Raw genomic sequence first — 23,681 nt, forward strand, 5'->3', positions numbered from 1 at the left:
TTTTGTGATTGATAATTTAAAATTTAAAAATCAAATTATAATTAAATTAAAAATCCGTTTCATAAGAAGGAACAACAACAAAATCAACTATCTGTACGATCGTTTCGGAAAACAATGCTTTTTATTGTGGTAGACATCAAGTTACGGACAATAATTATTACATATAGTTTTTTTTAATAAGCAAGGTCTCCTCGTCAGCAAATTTTGAAGGGTTTTTATTAAATTTAAAAGACACCATAAATAAACCTAGCATTAAAAGTAAGGCAGATGTATCTAAAAAAAAAATTGAAATAAAAGGTCTGGATTTAAAATTGCTAAGAAAATTAATATGGGTTAGATATAGAAAAGAAATAGAGTAAAATATAGATTTGAATTTAAATTATAAGTTTGCTTTAAGTACAACATTACAAATACATACATACATATATATGAAAAAATAGACACATACATACATATACATAGATATACAGGTATATAGATAAAAATATAAGTACAGAAATTTACCTTTTAATTGTTCGCCTTTTGAAATCAGGAACTATGGGTAAAATACTCATTTAGATGTTTGCTATAGCTTTTTACCTTATTGAATGATGAATTTTAAAATTCATTATTCAATAAGGTAAAAAACTATAGCAAACATCTACATCTAGTCCATTTACTGTAGGCTGTTTGCGAGCCCATTAAACGACGGGTATTTTTGCTAGTATATATATATATATATATATATACTTATATATATATATATATATATATATATATATATTTAAATAAGGGAGTAGTCACAAACAATGTGTATTTTTTAACATTATTTTATTATTCCTTGTCTTAGTTTTTCATTGAGAATTATGTTTGGATCATTGTAATAATGTTTTTAAGTCATTGAAATCGTCCTCGTCAGAAATTATATATATATATATATATATATATATATATATATATATATATATATATATATATATATATATATATACTGTGATTTCACGACTAGAGAAAAACTATTTTTTGTCCTTTTTTCTTATTGTTCATTGTATTTCGCATTTGAGTTTGTATTTTTACACATTTTTATTTAAAAAAATTTTTTGCACTTACTTATTGAAAAGAAAATAAACTTATATGTTTGATAAATTACCAACTGCTTTAGTAACTTGAAAAGCGACCGATAAATCCACTTATTACGCAAGAATTTAAGAATACACATACAACTTTAAATATAATGAACGGAATATCGCCAGGGAACCCTTTTTGCCAAACAAACACATCAGGAAGTTATCGTCGGACACAGATTACAAAATGATTAAAAATACAACTAACACGTAAAGGGCAACCGGTACGGGTATATGGGTGTAATTGTTTTTATTAACAGAAAAGAATATACAAATCGAATTATGAATAATTACAATTTAGTAAACTATATGTACAAATTGTGTGGGGCCGAGGAAAAGTTAAAATATACGCCCGATCATGTCTACAGACTATATGAATTCATTCTGTCGACAGAGATGTTTCCATGAATGCCTCTAAAAGCCTAAAATGTATTAAGAATTTTTTCCAAGATTTTGTGTTAGTTAAATCTAACTATACTGTAATAGTTTAGCATTTGATACTAATCTTTCATGCGCAAATGTTTATATTCATTTAGTAAGACATTTGACAGCCCTAAACTTAAATGTAATTAAGAAAACGCCAACTGTGAAAAAGTCAAAACGAAAGCACGTGTGCAAGTCTTACTTTCATAAATAACTGAAATGTACAGCATTGATTCAGTTATAATTGTTTTATGTTTCAGGCAGTTATTTAGCTTATGTGAGTTGGTCCGGAGTTACTATTCCGAATATGCCTTTAAAAATAAACGTCACACTGAGAGGCGATGTGTCAAAAGTTCGAGTTTTGGAAGACGGTTTCCGGGGAAGTTTTGTTGGAAAAGAGACCAAGATAATTGTAGACACACGGAACTCTGGCCCTGGTAACTATACAATCTTTATTTCCCTATCTTGCTCTCTCTTTCTCTCTTTTCCACACTATCTCTCTATCTCTCTATCCCAGTCTCTCTCTCTCTATACATATATATATATATATATATATATATATATATATATATATAACTACTTAATTTACTCACATAAAATTAATATACGAAAGTATAGATTTATGCGTAAACTTTAAGTATTTACTTCAAAATGCTCAATGCGTAAGTAGAGCTAGTTAGTAATTTATAATATATATATATGGCGATTAAGCTACATTGAATATTCGGCGTTTCATCCACTCTAGGACTCCTCAGGCTTATGCGCGAATTCGCGCATACTATATATATATATAATTATATATATATATATATATATATATATATATATATATATATATATATATATATACTCAAACGTACATATTGTCATGCACGCATGCACATATAAATATATAACATTATTTATATTCACTATTTGTCTACTTGTTATATTGCTAGGTTATCTTTAGAGTTAGTGAATAGTGACTGACATTACAGAGATAATGACATTATTCTTTAAACATTGTTACAAATTGATGTGTATCGAACGGCGCTGTGCAAAAGTATAGAGAGCGAAGGCGTTAAAGCCCATTAATAATAATTATCAAATTTATGTAGTATACTAAGCAACCCAGGTCGAATTGTATGATATTAATACATGATATAAGGTTGAAAAGAAAGTTCTTGCGGAATTTTTAGATTTTATTCTAAATAATTTATTTTAAAATAAGTGTTCGTTATAATACGTGTACGTTATATATCATTTAAAAGAGTGATTATCGCTTTATCTAATAGTTTAAATTATAATCGTTTCAAAATAATTAAATGATTTTGTCAGAACGTTGAATACAATATCGAAAAAAAGCAAAATCGCACAATTGTATTGGTTTAATTCACGCTAGGCCGAAATGCTGCTGAAACTACTCGCGATATCTACGAAGCTTTTGATCCAGGAACCACCACTAAACGCACAGCAGAATGCTTGTTTTAAACACTTGGTATTGGTGACAGAACGCTTGAAGATGGTAACAATAGTGGTCAGTCATAGGATGTTGAAAACGGTCAATTAAGAGACTATAATCTAAATTGAACGCAGCGTATACGACGATTACCAATTATTTGAGAGAAATTGGAATAACAAAAATATTATAAATGAGTGCCTCACAAATTAAATGACAACCGCATTAAATGCGCTTATGAAGTGTAATATTTCCTTCTTTCAGGCAATAAGAACGACTTCTTTCCCGACCAGGTTGTGATTTGCGGTGAAAATTGGGTTCTTTACGCCCAGCTCAGTGGTTAGATGTCGACGATGGTCCAAGACGCTTCCCGAAGCCAGAGTTGCACTAGAAGAAGGTTATGCTGACTGCATGGTGGGATGCGAGCGCTCTCATCCATTAAAGATGTTATTTGATGCAGGCGAAACAATTAAGGCAGAAAAGTATTATCAACAAATGGATTAGATGCATCAGAAACTTCGACAACATACAGCATTAGTCCACAATAAAAGCCAAATCTTCCTCACGACAATGTCCGATCGCACGTTAGTGAACCGACCCTCCAGAGGTTTAAAGAGTTGGGCTACGAAATTCTGCCTCGTACGCTGGACTCTCCAGACATCTCACTTTCCGACTACCATATTTACAAACATCATGTGAAATGCTTCAAAAACCTAAGCAATGTCAAAAAACGCTTTCAGCGACTTCATCGGGGGAGAAAGCAAGACTTCTTATGTTACTAACATAAATACAATTGCCTTGCGTTGACAAATATGTATTGATCTTAATGGTTCTAATTTCGCCCAACAAAGTTTGGTTTGAGTCGAGATATGTTGAACCAAATTTAAAAGTTAAAAACCGCAAGAACTTTCTTGTGGGCAAGTGAGATTCAGAAACACAATAAATTAACACGTGACATTAAAATTCAAAACGAATGCATTGCTAGCACACGTATTAAAAAGTTTACCTTTGCATAGCATGTCGAGAGAAGTTACAGTGTTCAAACAATTTTTTGGTCGTTTTGACACTTAGCCGTATTTGTCTCAAAACTAGTAAAAAACACTCGGGTACATAACGTAAGGCTTGATATTGTTGGATTTTATTTGAGTTTAAAAAAAGAAATAGGTTATTCCCTTACTATAAATGGAACATACGAGTTTAAAGGCAATCAGGCTGAAAACACAAACATGAAATTTGAATCCTTTTATTTTCGCCATTTTAACACTTTGGCTTGAATATTTCATGAGAATCAACGCGGTTATATAAACACATGTATATACACACATGTATATAAATACATGTATATATATACATGTATATGCACACGTAGAAACAAACAGAACATGCAAAGTTGCGTTAACATATCAAATATGTACATTTGTAATACAAATACACGCAGAAACGCAAACGCACACACATACACACACAAACACACACACACATATATATGTATATATATATATATGTATATATATATATATATATATATATATATATATATATATATACACTAGCAGGAGTTTATAACTTGCATTGCCCGATTAAATCATGCACTCCCTCGTAGAAAAAATTAAACAACGTTTTTTTTGTTGGTGGCCAACCCCCAACGTCCTAATGTTAAGAAAGGCTTTCGGAATAGACACCCTCAACTTATTCATGTAAAGAGTATCGGATGGTACAGATACCGTCACCTTCGCCATGGAAAGAAAAGCTTTCGGAATATACACCCCGTTGCATGAGGCGGGGATCGACAAAGTATTAGCCTCGAATTTTACCTTGATATTCATGGTTAGAATACCCATCCGCAAAGACTATAAACGAAAAAAAAATTGTGGGTGGCAGTATTGGGCGTAGAGAAGTAGATTTGTTTATCGTGCATGTTTACAACAATTACTTACAGTGCATAATGCATGCCATTATATTTTCGAAACTACTTGTTTTTGCCAAAATTTTAACAATATTTATTTCACTCGGCATAGTCTAAAATCTATAAATTCGTCATTTTAACCTGACAATAGGTTATCTATAACATTTCAAATCAGTTCATATACATATGAAAGTGTGGATCTGGTATCAGTCATAGAATTGTACAGGTATTATCCTTTATGAAATTACAATTCTAAATAAATATTACAGATTTCATCTTGAGAAATTTGATAAAACTATATTTTCAGTTATAACATAATTAAAAACAGTTGTCAAACATTAAATATTACATTATATTTGTACAAAGTTGCCATACATAATGCCACTTTATTAGAAAATAAATATGTTTCCTGCTCAAGTTGGTGGAATTTAATATAAACTGTTGGTTACACACAGTAATAAATAATAATTATATGTTGTTAGAATAATTAAACAGTTAAAGGTGTTTAACGTGCCAGGTTGATTTCGATGATGTTTTTATCGTTTTGTCTTTCCGAAAAATAGCGCGAAATAGCGTGAACTATATAATTACATTATCTACATTTGTATCAAGTTTGATTACAATTCTGTATGATCGATACGAAAGTGAAATGCTCGAGTAAAATTCGATAATTGAACAAAAAGTAATGTCTTTATTTTCATGAATAAAAATATATTTTAAATTTTTACATAGTACACAATATGCGCGAGGTATGTACGTGCCGGTGTACCGGTTAAACTATGTTTACTCGACAATTTCACTTTTAATCTGAATATATATATATATATATATATATATATATATATATATATATATATATATATGCATTTACATACATAACTTTAGTCAGTCTCTTAATCCCTTCAACTAATCTCTGAAACTATTTGGTTTCAATTACTAAGATTTTCTATTGACCTTTGTTGTTGTATGATACAACGAACACACTATTATGATATCTACCAGATGTTCATTTAATGGCATGTAAAAATAAGTCGATACAATACTTCTTGTACTATAGAAGTCTTGTATAAAACACTTCATTTTATTCAATGAATATCATTGTATAGGGAAACGAATTTAAACGAGGTGAACGACTAAAATAACATAACATTATCGGTAAAAAGAAAAAAAGTGGGATAGAGACTAAGCAAGTTCAAACTCTCAGAAAACGTTAGATTTGGACGTGATTAGTCTCTAAGGCCGTTTCTCCCCATTTTACAATAATCATAACGATCGATTTATTTTCGTCGTTGTCCATTTTCTTTCTCTTTTCCGATAATTTTATTTTAGTTGTTCCCCTCGTTTAAATTCGTTTCCCTATACAAAAAAAAAACTCGATTCGACTTTGAAAAGTGAGGTCGAAATCTGGTCGGCCGACTCTACCCTCTTATTTAACTAACTTTTATTTTCGACCCCCATCGAATGTTTTCCCTCCGCCCTTCTTTGTACCATGGATAAAAAAAACTTATTTTTTTTAAATAGCTATAATAAGTTTTGTACCTCCGCAAATAATTCACACACACACACACACACACACACACACACACACACACACACGCACACACACACGAACACACATATATATATACATATGCATATACATACATATATATGTGGGTGGGTGTGTTTGTGATTTTTATGAGATTATTATATGATGTTGAACTTTTAAACAAAGACATAACAATTTTCAACAGAGCTCATCAACCTGCACATTCTATTATATTTCGAAAATTTTACATCCATTGTGCTCAGTGAAAGTATTTTTAAAGTGGTAATTCTACTTCTAAACAAGTATACATTAATAATCATGTGCATTTGTTTGGACAGTATTTTCTTTGATTGGATTTAATACTTGCGTTTACTACTTTAGGTGACGTAACAGCCACTTGCCAGAAAGCCAACTCAACCTTCCGCTGCGATACAATCGAAAACAAAGACGGTGAATCAATAGTGTCTGTTTATCCAACGGAAGCAGGACGTTTCAGCCTCAGCATTTACTACGATTACGAAAGTGTTCCAGGTAACTTAAATATAACATCTTAGTTGAATTACATGTCATCAAAGGTGTTAAACTATTGTGTTTTCTTTTTCGTATGTTCATTAAATGTTTTATTTTAATCTGTATTAGCAACTTATAAAAGAGCACTTCTTAATCCATGTGACGTATGTTTCGCCAGTCCTTCCGATCCAGGGAAAGTTGTTTGATAGAAGCCCACCTGTTCAGAAATGGCCAACCAAAAATATTTCCCCCCGCCTTCTCCTTGGCTTATCTCTGGTTATTTTGTCTTCTAACATACCCTGAAAGCATTAGTTTAACAGACCAGTGATTGATCGTTTGTGCATGGCTTAACAGGTTAAGGGTTTTATTTTTGATTTTATCAAATAGAGGGGGCAGGGTAGTAGTTTAACGGAGGGTGAATATTTAGTTGTTTCGATCAGGAAATGTCCTGTAATTAATGCATTACGTGATTTTGAAGTGATACAATCAAGGCAGTATGAAATATTGGGAGGTTAGGGACTTTGGCCCTGTTAAAATTGCAATGGCCGATGATCGTCTTCTCCGGGAGCGCTTAACAAAATTCTCAGCGTTGAAGACTTCGTTTAGATTTTCGCTGAAAATCAATTAGCTTGTCATGCAAATCAAAAAGAAAACAGACTCGGGGAGGGGGTATAGTCTACTAAAAAGTTCATTCACGAAAATTACAGGCGTTTTATATATGTACAATTATCAGTCCGTTTTCATTACATGAAACACGCGTTCAGCTTATTCTCTCGGGTTAGCGGTGGTGGCAACAGACGGTCAGGGGGTGATATCTATTAGTTAGTTACTTTATCCCTAGGTCTAGCTTAATCTGGCCCTTTTGGCACCCCACCTCCATTTTTATACAAAGGTATCGGGTTTGGTAAGGGTACTCTCTCAATCAATTATCAATTTGTAAATCCACTGCGCCAGGGGAATCCCCAATCCTCTGCGGGAGTGCAACTCTGCAAACCGTCATCGTGTGCAAATCTTTAATTACAGCTAAACTCTTTACCCACGGTCTCAAAAGTTTGATACTTTGACGAATCATAGGCTTTTATAAAACTGAACTTGCATTAAGTCGCACGGTACACACACAAAATTACGTCAAGTAAAGAGATATGCTTTCTACAATCCTGTCCTATTTTGCGCCAGATGCTGTTATGCTTCAGAATAGTGTCATATACAAGCAAATTGTGGCTATGACTTAATCTGTTACGCCTTGTGAACATTAAAGTATTTGTAACATAACTTTCATAGGGACACAACTTGCATCGATGGAACACAGTCTGAAGCTTGGTAAATAATGTGTAGCAATAAAATTATAGGTTCGACTAATAGAGATAAACTATTACCTGACGCACCAGTCGGATTGTGCCAACAATATCCTATGCATAGGGGATAATAGTATTGTATCGATATTGGAAATGTGTGAAAGCTTTATAGCACGGTACACGGGGCACATTGCTTGCGGCAACTTTGGCAAGCACTCTTTGTGTATTTTTTCTTATTTAAGTAAGCTGAGAATGTTAGGTCGAGTAGTGTAAATATAATTAATGTTCAGGTATGGTTGAGAAAATCTTTGTACAGGTTTAAAAGGAAATGATCTTTTGGTACCAGCTATCCTGTGGTTCGCGCAAGTCACAAGGTTAAGTTATTGTTGCATAAATATAACCAGGAAAATCGAACGCGAGCAAGAATTGTAATCGTGAAAGTTTAGGAACATCCAGAGCAGATACTAGAGGCGTATTCACAGCTGACCAAGAATTGTTCTTATTTTTAAAATAATTTTGGAAAAATATTTTTGACTGCGAGATTCACTTGGAGAGACCAAATATAAACACGTTGATTGATACGCGTAAAATCTCGACAATGTTTATCTGTCTTTTGTTTAAAAGATCTGCATACACAAATATAAAGAAGTTTTGCTGTAATAATGATCTGTATGTCATGTTAATAATATGTCTAAATTAAAACCAAGAAGTAAAAATTAAGTTTATGAGCCAAAAACTTCATTAAACGTAAAGAGAATATAAATATTAATATTTATATAGTGATCCTGACCACTAAAACGCTCAATACAACCGAATTAGGAAACCGAATTGGTGATAAAATACAATTTAGTACTTGCCCAATTAACACGTGTTATGTTAGGCTGTATTAAGATGTATACTTTGGTCAAAATCAGACTATTTAGTATATATGTTTTTCCTACATAGCAAACTGTAATAGAAAATATCACTCGAGTTTTAGGAAAACAACGTAGTCTTACTCCAAACAAATAAGATAGCAATGTTTTCAGCGGTCAATACAAAAGCCTACGTTAGTCATCATATTGTACATAATATAGAGCGATTTTAAACATAAATCTATCTATCTATCTATCTATCTCTCTATATATACATGTATACATATATATATATATACATATATATATACATACTTACATATATATAGATATATAGATATATATATGTGTGAGTGTGTGATATTTCGTATATGAGTCCTTTTTAATTTGTTAAGTACGAAAGACGGCCCATCACAATACTTATGTATTTTGAGTCCTATTTATCACTGTTACACCTAGTACTAACAAATGTTAGCTACATTTTAAAGGGATACTTTAAGCATCGTCTAGAAGACATGAAGCAGAGAAGGGTCGCGGATTGTGTTTAAATAAAACATCTTTGAATCATTTATATTTTTTATTAAGTTCTTGACCAGGCTAAATAAAGCTAGGAGAGACATTGAGAATGCCCAAGACAAGGCAATGAAACGCAAGGACATACAAATCAATACCGTTTTAAATGGCTTTAGTAAAAATAATTGACTAAAAAGACAGACTTCGAACATTTCGACTGTATTAAATGTACGCGCCCAGAACCAGTACGCCACACTTTCTTCATTCTCAAAAACTTATTTGTGTAGTTGAATAACAATAGACCTGATAGGCCTATCCTTCACCAGAGCCGATTCAATAGTCCATGTTTTCGATCATGATTCGTCAGACACGCACACACACACGCACACACACATTTGCGCTGCTGTGATAGTTTTGTGGATTTTAAGATGTGCATTGTTAGTTTTCATTTTTTTTTTAATTTCATTCGTATTTTGCTTATGTGTGAAATTTTTCTTTCTGTTAATATTTATCTCTCATTTCCTATGGTTCATCCAGGTAGTCCATTTGTTTTGCGTGTCGGGGATCCGCCGGATGCGAGCCAGGTCAGAGTAAGGGGCCCGGGTATTGAAGATGGTCTAATACACTCGTTTGAAAGTACTTTCCTGGTGGAAACACAAGGGTCCGGAGCCGGTCAACTCGCCGTCAAGATAAGAGGGCCGAAACGTAAGACAACTATTTAATTTTTTGAAGTGCTTATTTTACACGAATCTAGAATAATAACATACACAATATATCGGCCATTGTTAAAGAAGAATTACAGCAAGAATATCGTAAAGAACAGTAAAAAGTTGATATTGGGTTTATATTCATAACTCCCGCTGTTCTTAGTTCGTCTTTTAGTCCTCACACTCCATGAACGATATTTATGACAAGGAGGGGCGTACAAATGCTATTTTCTGAGTCGCAATATTCCAAGCACATGTTCATCGTTAGCTATTTTTATAATTCAAAATACCGTATTTTGGAGTAATTGCGTCAAATCCGGGGGTCATTGTGCCAGCTAAAAGAAAGGTATTCTTTATATGTGTAGTTTCCAAAAGAGCACTTTTAGCTAGTTAGCGTAATTACCCAGGACATGGCGGAATTACCGCTAAGTACGGTAGTATTTTTAAATCGTTATGTTATGTGGCGCCATGTCTAGTTTGGAGCAATCCCCATAAATGAAAAAAAAAAAAAACTACATGTAAACGTTCATTTATTCATATTTATTTTTCCTTAATATAGCAGAATAGTACTTTACAAAAGAAGAAAAGGTAAACATTAAGAAATCTTTATTGAGATATGTATAGATTAACATATCTGGCAGACCCAAAGAATGGCCAATTTTCAAACAAATACAACTTTAATCTTGTACGATATTAGAAGCAGCCCCTCTCTTTATGGGTTTATATTTAGTTTGGAAGATAGGGGTTAATGGTAGTCTTAGTAATTCGGCTTTCCTTTGAAAAAAGAAGTAAAAAAGATTTTAACATTATATAACTAATAATTTTACGTCTAAAAATATTAAGGCGTGTCTTACTTCCAAATCCTTTCACTTGTATTCTTACATACATATCGCTGCTACCAACATGTCAATCAGAATCATTATCATGCTTATCAAACTTTATGCCACTGCTATCCCTTGAAAGAGGACTAGTCCCATTAACATCTCTAGGGGGTTGAAGGGCGAATGTTTCCCAAAGAGAAATAAAGCTTTTGTTGTCTCCTTTTGTCGGTATAAAGAAGGTTTTCGACCCGCAACAGATACAGACTCCAGAATCTTTAAATGATTTTTCGAGTCTGTTTTATGTAATATCTCGAATGACTTCATTTTATATTTATCGGCACAGCGCAGATTGTCAACCAAATGCTGGCCAATCGCAGAGTCCAAGATTACAGAAGGAGAGAGACTATTAGATCCCCCTCGCCTGCCTAATTTAGTTTGAACCTGCTGGTTTATACGTGTTAGAAAATGCAACATAACCAGCATAGCACTGGCGCCCGACAAAACCAGCATCGCACTGGCATTTAAATTGATAAACAATATTAATATTTTGGCGGTGAAGTAAACTATCTTTGCGAAAAGAAGGAAAAACACGTCACGTGGTGTATACCAAATGCTAGGAAAAAGGGAAGAAGCAATTAGAAACACATCTGACAATCGATTTAGACAAAGACAAAGGAGAAAATTTACTCACCTGCCACTTTGGATTGACACAATTTCAAAAGGAAAAATGTTGTGTAACTGACGCCAAATATGACAGAATAAAACTGGTGTACTGCATAAGATGTAATATGGTCTGAAATCTGCATAACGTTCATCAAAGCTGGAGAAAATTCGTGATCTTCTAGAAGAAATGTAGCAAGACCAAAATTTGCATGACAGTGACGGTCATCAAATGTAAGCAAAGGTCATGATCGTTCACAATTACGGGTAAATCCTTGCTACACGCCAACTATATATAGCACGTGAAAACGTCGAAGAAAGTTCACTAGCGAGTCCCTGGTCCCCTATACAATGACGGGTTTTAGTGGGGGATTTCTGTTATTCCTCGTTAACCAGTCGTATGTAGGTAAAAGAAGAAAATATAAAAAAGACAATAGGAGGAAAAACAGCAAACAAAACAAAGTCTCCAGGGAAATAGTTAGTGAGCATGGGGATGAAGCGTATGTGGAGGGGCATTCAGACTCAACTCCTCACAACAATACAATTCAACTCGCTTCGGCACATCATCTTATTAGAAAATAGCGGCTGAGGAAGTCTGAGAGTTTATTCAGCCAATCAACCTTCGCAGTGTCAAAATTTAATTCGCCCTGATTGGCCAATTTGGTAAAGTCATTTGTATTATATATATATATATATATATATATATATATATATATATATATATATATATATATATATATATATATACATAATATAAAGCTGTATGTGTGTGTGTGCGTGTGTGTGTGTCTGGTCACGAATAGGCTCCTATATTTTTGACTATTTTAAAAAAAACTGATTGCATATAAGACACAGGAATAGGTATATTTGATCTGGCAGAACAGTGGTTCATTAAAATTTTGGGGTATATGTTCGCGCCTGGTCCACAAAGTATGGAAATAAAAAAATTAAAAAATAAAAAAACACGTTTACAAGTGTTTTTGATATAACTGTACATAAGAATTATTTGCTAATATGTTTTAACTTAAATAGGGATGGTATAATAAAATGGTGGGGTCTGCTTCGCGCCTGGCCTCCATGGAATGGAAATAGGCACAAACTTTAATAAAGACTTGTCATATCTATCTTTGATAATTATGTTTCAGTTTGAGGAAATATGGTACAATAAAATTATTGGCTGTTCGTTCGCGCCTGAACTCCATAGAATGGAAATATGTCACAAAGTTTGACAAGGTTTTATAATATAGACCCACAGAATATTTTGATAAGAGTTTAAGTGTGAACAGGTATGGTATAATAAATTATCGGGTTTATCTATTTTATGTTTACTTTCATCATATTTTTGATTTGGTTTTGATACCCCCAAATTCGAAGGTATATCGTTACAACGCTTTCTTTTCATAACCTATCATACTTTCATAAATCAGAGTCCATTTTCTGTAGGCTGTTTTCAAACCCATTCAACGACGGCTATTTTTGCTAATATATTTAAATATATATATATATATATATATATATACAAATTATTGTTTATTTTAGAATCATTGTTATATGTACACATATATATATATATATATATATATATATATATATATATATGTATGTATGTATGTATATATTCTTCTTTGTTATGATCCAGGATAAGGCTGCCGCATTGCATCGAATTTAAGTGTCTATGCTCTCAGTCTTTGAATTTTATCACATATATAACAGAGAAATCCAGCCGCCTTATAAAAAAAAAACTAACAACTGTTTGTATATTTTGTTATTTTAGGGGCATTTAAAGTCGATATGAAACGTGAGACATTCAACGACCGAAACATCGTATGCCGCTATGACCCGCTAGAGTGTGGCCATTACGTGATTAACGTGACGTGGTCGGGAAAACATGTGCCACGAAGCCCATTCGATGTCCACATATTCGACGCACAAGAAGAACTGATCGTACACCAACAAAAAAGGAATGAACCGGCTGAACGTCCGAGAACGAACTCACTCGATCAATGGTCGGAAGATATATAAACAGCGTGTACTTCTCCCTTTGAAATTTCGCCATCATCACATTTGTCTGCAGCTTATCATATATGTTTCGGAATATTCGTGAAAGGTAAATTAAAAAATAAAAAAGCAATGAGAATATATATGGATTGACTGTATAGATTAGTCAATATATTTTTGAATAAAGAAGGCTGCATTTCTTTGAAAATCTATAAGTTTAAAATCTTTCATAGTTTGTAAAACAAAGAAATAAAAAACCAAGAGAATATATGTGGATTCCTCAGCATATATGTCTGAATAAAAGAAGGCTATCTTTGCTATGCGTCAAAAAATCATTATATACTTTCGTGAACAATTTCATTATAATAAACCTGTGAAGTATGTAAATTTACTTATGTCTTTTTGTTTTTTTACATATATATATATATATATATATATATATATATATATATATATATGATATAAAGAAAAATGACATGATTTGCAATGATACGATATAGGTGAAATACTTTCGCTTGTTTTCTTTCCCTAATAAGGGAAAGGGCACTCATAAGGTTTTATTGTTTAAGTGTTTTTTATTTAATAAGTCTGAAGAATGGTTGTTATTGTAAACATTATCAAACGGCATAATGTTTAGATTTGTTCGATTAGTCTTGAAACAATTGTAACTAACGATCAAATACACTATTTGTTGCTATTAACCCATTCTTTGAAGTCTTGGTTTTTGTTAAAACAATATATGAATGCTCAATTATGAAATATGATAATTTCGTAGCTTAAAGTTTAAGTCCTTTCTATAATATAAACCTGAATGTGTGTGTGTGTGTGTGTCTGGTCACGAATAGGCTCCTATATGGTTGAGTATCTTAAAAACCTGACTACATATAATAATGGAAGATGTATCGAGACACAGAAATGTATATGTTTCATCTGGCGGTCGTTACTTAAAATTGTGGGGCCCGTGTCGCGCTTGGCCCCCAAAGTATGGAAATAAAAAAAATTTAAAAAAAAAACGCTTACAAGTGTTTTTGATATAGATGTACATAAGAATACTTTGATAAGTATGTTTTAACTTTGATATGGATGGTATAATAAAATTGTGGGATCTGCGTTCGCGCCTGGCCTCCATAGAATGGAAATTGGCACACACTTTAATAAAGACTTTTTACATCTATCTGCGTAAGTCTACTTATGTTTCAGTTTGAAGAAATATGGTATCTCCATAGAATGGAAATATATCAAAAAGTTTAACAAGGTTTTTTAATATAGATCCACAGAATATCGTGGTAAGTGTTTCAGTGTGAACAGGTATGGTGTAATAAATTATGGGGTGTATCTATGTTATTTTTACTTTCATCATATTTTGCTTTGGTTTTGATACCCCCAAATTCGAAGCTATCTCTTTACAACCCCTTCCTTTTAATAACCTATCATACTTTCATAAACCAGAGTCTATTTTCTGTAGGATTTTTTGAACCCAGTCGACGACTGGTACTTTAGCTAGTATATATATATAGTAATTTTCTGTATTTTTGAGATGAGGTGTTTTCATTGATTGAGATTGTCGGACTGACTTCCTCATCTTGGTTGTTATTGTCACAACGTTTCGGCCGTTTTGCCCTCCGACCTTCGTCAGGTGTTTTTTTTGTATCGAACTGGGGAACCGTTGGTTAGGAGTTGGGATGAAGTAAAAATGATAAACAGAGAGCCCCACTGGAAAGTGTGAAAACTTAAAGAAACAGCTCACATGCTCGGACATAACAACCTACTGAGCAAACCAAGCATAGAGCTGAATGCAATTTGAACACCTCTGATAGAGAGAGAAAAACTTGAATAACAACATAGGTTTAACATTAACAAAAACCAACTAAGAAGAGTCCTAGTAACATATGACCGAGTGGTCCTAGACGTTGTATCAAAGTTTACAGTTACCCAAAGGTGCTGAGTTCAATCCTGAACTAAGGCAGTGAAAAAGTAAAATTCAAAACAGAGAATCAACACCTATGTCCCAAAGCCTAGCTGTAGTCCGAACACGGTACCCCCGTAATAATAATAAAGGGTTCGAGACTCCTAACAAACGGTTCCCCAGTTCGATACAAAAAAACACCTGCCGGAGGGCAACACGGCCGAAACGTTGTGACAATAACAACCAAGATGAGGAAGTCAGTCCGATGATCTCAATCTAATATATATATATATATATATATATATATATATATATATATATATATATATATATGTGATATATGTACAGTGTTGGCAAAAAGACAGTTCGCATTTGTATATTTTTTTTAATATTTAAACAAAATATACCTAATTTTATTCGCCTTTTATTCCTATATAATTCGCCCTTTATTCGACTGTTATGGCTCTATAATTTTATCTGTTCATATTTGACGGTTAACTGAAATATTCTAGTGTTCACGTAAATTTAAAAAATAACTTCAATTAAAGGAGGCGAACACAAAGTCCGCAGCAACAAATTCGCTTAAAACCAGCTCAAATTATCGGCCCTAATCAGTTTAAATTATCCACCAACAGGCAACAAAACATCTCTAATCGTAATTATTGTTGTTGTTCAAGGTTATACAACGTAACATTTTGTCCCTATGCCACGACTTTCTCTTAGTGATCGTCAGAAACTCATTAATCTCAACCTTTCTGGTTTACCCAATCGGGAAATCCTCCGCAGAGTGAAACGTGATGAGAAAATGGTACGAAACACTGTGCAAAAGCACCAAAATAGCGCCAGTGTCCGCGATGCCCCTAAATCTGGCCGTACTATAGTTACTCTTAACAGGAAAGACAATGCTATCAGTCTAAGACCAGATTTGAAACGGCTCCCAAATTCCAACAACAGTGCGATCTTGTTAAACGGTGCTCTCTTTCTACTGTCTAAAACAGATTAAAGGAATTTTGTCTGCGAGGATATGTTGCAAGACGCAACCTATGAGTTCTGTAAAGAACAGAAAGCGTCGTTTGGACTTCGTCAGATGCAATTAAGATCATGCCCCTTCATATTGGTCAAAAGTGCTTTTAAGCGACGAAAGCATATTCAATAGGCTAGGCAGTACGTGCGTCGGAGGAAAGACGAAGAGTTCAATACTAGGTGCTCAGTTTCAACGCTGCAAGTTGGTGGAGGTTCAGTTTTGGTGTGGGGCATTATTAGTACCAATGGCGCAGGGCTTATATTTCGCTTGCAAGGTCGAATTAATTCGACCAAGTACATTAATATGTTGACTGAGAATTTTCTACCATACTTTGGATTATAATCCCATCTTCATGCATGATGATGCCCCCATTTACATATAGCTGGCAATGTCAAGAAGTTCTTAGAAGAACATGATATTCCATGTTTGGATTGGCCTGCACAATCTCCAGACCTCCATCTTATCGAAAACGTATGGCATAACATAAAGCAACAGCTACGCAATGATAACATTTAAAAGTTGTACGAACTTTGGCCAAAAATTAAAGAAAATAGACATGCCCTTTTCCTGGTATATTTCTTGCAGTCTAATTACAGGAATTTCCAAACAATTGCAGGCTGCTAAATTGCCGATGTACTTTGCTGCTAAATATTAACTAGTTTATTGTGTTACTGTTGTATTTGGGTTAAATTGCTGTCCTAAGTTTACATTTAAATTAAAAAATTCCATTGTGCTGACATTTGTTGCCTCCTCAATTAGAAGTTATTTTTTTAAATTGAAGCAGAATAAAAGACCAATCAAATGAGGTATAGGTTTGTTTGAACAGTTTAAGAAAATTTAGCTTAAATTTGCAGTTTTTGAAAAAAGTACAAGTGCAGATTTTCTTTTTGCCGCCTGTGTATATATATATGTATATATAGTGTATATATGTGTATATATATGTATGTATATATATATATATGTATATATATGTGTATATATATGTATACATATATATATATATATATGTATATATATGCATATATATCTGTATATATATGCATATATAGGGTGTCCCAAAAGAAACTGACGGATTTGAAATTTTAATTTGACTGAAAGTAACACTCTATGATAAATATCCGAGCCACAGTTATGTAACAATTCATGATGACTTTTGTAAGGTGACTCTAGCTGCTCTGAAATCTTTTTGCTCTGGTTAGCTGCTTCTGTTGTTCCATTTTGTATTTGATCAATTCAGTATCTTTTGAGACAACCTGTATAGGATGAAATTTTAGACAAAATGAAAGAAATATAAGTATATATATGTGTATATATATATATATATATATATATACATACATATATAACTACTTCATTTAAACAACAACAAAATAAGCAATAAAAAGTAGACACCATGACAAAAATAAAAATAACACTAGCAGAAATAATAATCATAATAATAATAATAATAATAATAATAATAATAATAATAATAATAATACTAATAATAATAATAATAATAATAATAATAATAATAATAATAATAATAATAATAATAGGAATAATACCCCTAATAATAATAATAATAAACAAACCCCGGACAAGAACAACCATACAATAAATAAAAATACTAATAACGAACAAGATAAATGCAACGGTAGACACCGCACATTTTGCCCAGTTCAAAATAAATGTCTAACAAAAAGCGTAGTTAATCAGACAACAATATTTGTGACAGAAAACCCGAATAACAAGAAATATTACGTAGGCATGACTTCCTTAGATTTCAAAACCCGATACTATGACCACAAAAGTACATTCAACAATAAAAAAGCACCGTATAAAAACAACGCTAGCGAATAAATACCAGGAACTAACGAAAGCGGAAATTCGCCGGTAGTCGAATGGAAAATAATAAGACAAGCTACCACGTGTAGGCATTAAGACGACCAATGTAAATTATGCCTTCATGAAAATTTTGCTATTCTGTAATTTAAAGGACCCCAAAATCTATTAAACTGTAGAAGAGAAATAGCAAAAAACTGTGTTCACAAAATAAAACTTACTCTAGGATAGCGATACAAAATAGTGTTAAAACTAACAAAAACAATAGAAAATAAACAAATAAATAAAATAAACATGAATATAGATAAACGATCACAGATATATGTATGTATATATATATATATATGTATATATATGTGCATATGTGTATGTACACATATATATATTTATATAAAAAAGAAATGTTTGCCTTAAACCACCAACCTAGTTTTAAAACAGATCCTTTGTTCGATAAAATGCATGCCCATTGTCTGATAGGAAGGGGCACGGTGGACACGAGAAAGCTGATTGGCTAACTAAAATCCTCAACAGAAGAGGACCATATAAAAACGACACACAACCACAGAATTCGAGCATAAGCCTGACGAATCCTGGAGTGGATGAAACCCCGAATACTCAGTGTAGCTTAATCGCAATATATATTTTATAAATTACTATATATACTTATATATCTTTCTTTCTCTGTGTCTGTATACACACACATACACACACACACATATATATATATATATATATATATATATATATATATATATATATATATATATATGTTTTAACCAGTTCAATAAAAAAAACATAACCTAGCAAATGTGGGTTATAATTTGTCTTTACACTACGGTATTTCGAAGCCTATTTATTCTACCGGGTATCAGTAATGTAATTGTTTAATAGTCGCCACATTTTTGCTTGAAACCCGGAAAATACTTATTTGCTAAACTTGCAAATGCTATATTTTTTCAACACACCCGCAAATATAGAGAAAACAATTTTACAGGTAGGTTTAGTGTTTTCTATATGTAACAAGGAGCACCACCACTAAAAAAATAGATCCCTCATAAGGTTGCTACAAAGTGGTTACGCATTTGTCGCCAAATTAATATAGAGAAGTGATTTCCACTCTTTATAAAATATTGTGCGACCTTAAGGGCAAATGTCACTTGGCCAACTACACAAGGCAAGTCATTAGCTTTTTAACGAACCTTAATTTGTTTAATTCTGACTAATAGTCGCCGAGATTTCGAACTTAGAAGATTGCTAAAAAGATGGTCTCTCCTTCTCTCTGTCTCTCTGTCTCTCTCTCTCTCTCTCTCTCTCTCTCTCTCTCTCTCTCTCTATATATATATATATATATATATATATATATATATACACATATTTTTTTTTTATTTTTTTTTATTACATTTTCACCCCAAACAAGGCACATTGCCACTTTGGTGTAGGGGGCTACTATCAGGGGAAACATCTACTGGGGAACTATGTAGGGATTAGGGCAGCGAGATGTTGGTTCACGTTGCACTTGAACTTCTGCATGTCAGTACAGTTGGGGAAGCAGTGACCTGGAATGGAATTCCAAAGTCTAGCAGTTCTGGGGAAGAAACGACTGGAGTAGAAAGATCTTTTACATCTAGGGATCTCTACAGTGTGGGGTGGGATTTTGCAGCTTGTCGGGTCTGTCGAGGGTATTCACGTCGTGGGGGCACAAGTGCTTGCAGTTCTTCAGAGCATTCACCATTATAATACTTGTAGAACAGGCAGAGGGATGCAACGTGTCGACGATGGGACAGAGGCTGAAATTTAGATGCCTGTTTAGGGTCTATGAGATTTACGACTCTCTTTTGAACCCTGTCAAGGAGCGAGAGACTAGTAGCCGATGCACCGGCCCAAATATGACAGCAATACTGCATACATGGGCGAATAGTGGCCTTATAGAGGTACAGGAAACTTTCGGGTGTTAGAAGTTTTCTAGCACGGTAGAGAGAGCCCGCCTTCCTTGCAGCAGCCCTGGCAATGCCATCGATGTAATTGTTCCAACTCATGTTTCCTGTGAACATTAGGCCAAGGAGCTTGAGAGACGTACTCTCAGATAAAGAGTCGTTGGCCATTGCTATAGGTGGTAGAGAAGGTTTCTTGTAATTATTGAATGAAACCAGTTTTGTCTTGGTGGCATTGAACGTTACCATCCATTTTTGTCCCCATTCCACTACTGATTAGAGGTCATCCTCTAGTGTTTCTGCCATTACTTTAGATATATGTTCATTTGTTTTCCTGTCGTGCCTGCTATAGTGTGTGGTGTCATCAGCATATATACCCATCTCAGAGGCAATTTTGTCGGGGAGGTCATTTATGAATATCAGGAACAGCAGAGGTCCAAGTATAGATCCCTGGGGCACTCCCGCATTTATATCATATTGTTTAGATGTACGACCGTCAAGGACAACCTGGATTTTTCTCTTATCTAAGAAGGATTTAATTATGTTAAGTATTCTACCAGTGATACCGTAAGATCTAATCTACCTGAGGAGACCCTCACGCCATACCCTGTCAAAAGCCTTAGATATATCTAGAGCTACCGCTCTGCCCTCTCCCGCTTTGTCCAGTGAATGGTATATGCGTTCAGAGATTACAGTGAGGATGTCTGCCGTGGAACGGGCTTGTCTAAATACATATTGATGGTCAGTCAGAAGTTTAGCATCTGTAAGGTGCTGGAGAAGAGCATGGTTAATTAAGGTCTCAAATATTTTGGCAAAAAGTGGGAGGAGGCTAATAGGGCGATAATTTAATGGGTCAGTTCTTTCGCCAGAATTCTTGAATACTGGTACTACAGAAGCAGTTTTCCAACAGCTCGGAAAGCAAGATTCATTAAGGCATTTGTTGTAGGGTTTGGAGAGAACTGGAGCTACTTCGGCTGAGCACTTTTTTAATAGCACAGCTGGGATGAGGTCGGGTCCACATGCTTTGGAAGTGTCAAGGTTTTTTTATGATAGCATGCACCTGAGCAGGGGTGATTTTCAGATCGTCTAGCGTGGCGTCTGGCCGCATAGGAAATTGAGATAGGGGGTGGTTTAGAGGGTCCAGTGTGGAGTTTGAGGCAAACCGACTGGCAAGCATGTTAGCCTTCTCGGTTGCTGAGCAAAGAACCTCGTGATTGTTTGTTAGTGGGGGAATTGTTGATTGCCCATTATTTACTACACTGTTGTAGATTTTCCAGAAGTCATGAGTTCCTAGTTTTTGTGCTTCGATGCGTTTTTTAGTGGTTTCCGTAAATTCCCTCTTAGCTGTCGCTATTTCTTTCTTAACGTTACTTCTAGCTTCTATGTACTTCTGTCTGTTTGAACTGTACTTATGTCGGTTAAACCTGCGGAATGCTTGTTGCCTTTGAGCAATGGCAGTTGCGCAAGTCGAAGTAAACCATTGAGGAGAGTGGGGCTTGCTATTGAATTTCCGCATGGAGACCTGCGCTTCGATTGCAGTTTGGAACCTTTCAGTGGTCTCGGTTGCACACTGTTCAGCAGGAAGAGAAAAATATTTCCCCATGGGGCGTCTCTGATAAGATCTCTGATAGCTGTGCAGTCAGCCTTTTTATAATATCTCGTTGTTTTGAGCACTGGCTCTTCAGTTTTGGGTCTAGAGTTTAGGGCGATTTCAACCATTATCACCGCATGATCAGCGTTCCCAAGTGGGCTGTCGGCTTTCGTTACACAATCATCAGGAACTGTGGTCAAAAACAGATCTAATAGTGATGCGTGTTGTTCTTCCTGATCAGGGAAGCGGGTTGGAAAAGTAACAATTTGCGATAGGGAGTGAGATACAGAGGAGCTATGAGTTGCGCTGCCAGCTGCATCTGTGTAAGTAGAGAATCCAAGCCAGTTTTTGTGATGGACATTAAAGTCGCCAAATACATGTACTTGGGCGCTAGTGTCGAAGGAGAGTGTTGTGTCTATGCTGTCAGATACTTTGTTTATTATGGTGCAGTCTTGGGTCGAGGGAGAGCGGTAGAGAAAGTAAAAGTAGCTAATGTTGTGTTGCATGATTAGTCTAAAACACATAAAGGCTTGATCATCCGTTTCAAGGTTTGTTTCTCTAGTCAAGGGAAGGGTATTACGAATGTAAACTCCAAGTCCGTGCATATGTCTGTCAGAGTTCTTACGGCAGAGTGGGAGATATCCAGGCATGTTAAAGTAGTTAGAGGGGATGGAGGAGTGTAGGTTAGTCTCACTTAGTGGTAAGATATCTGGGGTATTTGTTAGGAGAAATGCTTCAACATCAGCTAAATTAGTTCTAAGTCCACAGATATTTGTGAATGCAAGCCTCAAGGGAGGAGGCAAGTTGCATTTGTTTGACCCTAAGCCTGGTTTAAGCTTATTTTTTAGATTGTACTGTCATGTTTTTTAACGAGTTTCAGTTGGGTTAGGGGAAGCCGAACAGGAGGTTATGCAGAATATCACACATGCATCACAAGTAAACCACTAGATCAACTAGGACTGTGGCCTCAGGAAAGCCCACCGGGGATGAGTGCAGGGTCCCTTTCCATGCGCGCCATGGCACTGCAAACATCCCGATATTATTCAACTGTTTATGGAGCAGCCGCTCTAAGCGCTACCAAAGAGTTAGGGCTCCTCTACTACCAGTCGGAAACAGCAGCCAGTAACTGTCAATCCGGTACCCTCAACACATCAGAGGAAGGTCAACCCAATCTAATTGCTCAGGCATATGTGGTACTCAAGCATTCTCAAGTGCCCAGCTTTAGGGGTGGGGTGTGTCGGGAGTGGGGAAACGGCGTTCATTGCCCTAGACAAGAAACATGATCTACCACTGGGTGTTTCTGTCGAATCACTGTGATAGTATCTCTGCGCCTGACTAATGGGCAAAGAAGGAGTATGGAAGCCGGGCGATAGGCAGGACCTATCTACTCCTTAAGCATTTTAGGTTTGCAAACCGGTAATTTGATTGAGTCACCATCTCTAGAAAGGTTGTCATCCAAGACTGAAGAGGCCTCCCTCCTCTTTGGTTTAGTTTCAGAGTTTTCCTTCTCCTAGACGGATGATCTGGAAAGATCTACTGGGTCCGTCACCACTGAGAGGGTTTGCTCTGCGCCTGGGTTCTAATCCAGGTATTTCTGGGACCCCGCGTGGTTAGTTAATGTTATTGGGTTAGTTTGTAGAAGTTATATC

The 23,681-nt window shown here is 34.7% G+C and overlaps 1 protein-coding gene across 5 annotated transcripts in view; it reads left to right on the top strand.

The window, feature by feature from the left end:
* LOC145295835 (filamin-C-like) overlaps nucleotides 1-14,147 on the top strand; it is a 300,005-nt gene extending 285,858 nt beyond the window's left edge. For all 5 annotated transcript variants that reach the window (XM_080141544.1, XM_080141545.1, XM_080141543.1 and 2 more), the window contains 4 exons: nucleotides 1,787-1,963; nucleotides 6,780-6,929; nucleotides 10,108-10,275; nucleotides 13,533-14,147. In XM_080141544.1, coding sequence (XP_079997670.1) covers nucleotides 1,787-1,963; nucleotides 6,780-6,929; nucleotides 10,108-10,275; nucleotides 13,533-13,780 — 743 coding nt within the window. In that variant the 3' untranslated portion in view covers nucleotides 13,781-14,147. The remainder of the gene's footprint in view (nucleotides 1-1,786; nucleotides 1,964-6,779; nucleotides 6,930-10,107; nucleotides 10,276-13,532) is intronic.
* The last annotated feature ends 9,534 nt before the right edge of the window (nucleotides 14,148-23,681 follow it).

Source organism: Euprymna scolopes, chromosome 16 (genome assembly GCF_053919585.1).
Source record: "Euprymna scolopes isolate OS-2025 chromosome 16, ASM5391958v1, whole genome shotgun sequence".
NCBI classification, from domain to species: Eukaryota; Metazoa; Mollusca; class Cephalopoda; order Sepiida; family Sepiolidae; genus Euprymna; species Euprymna scolopes.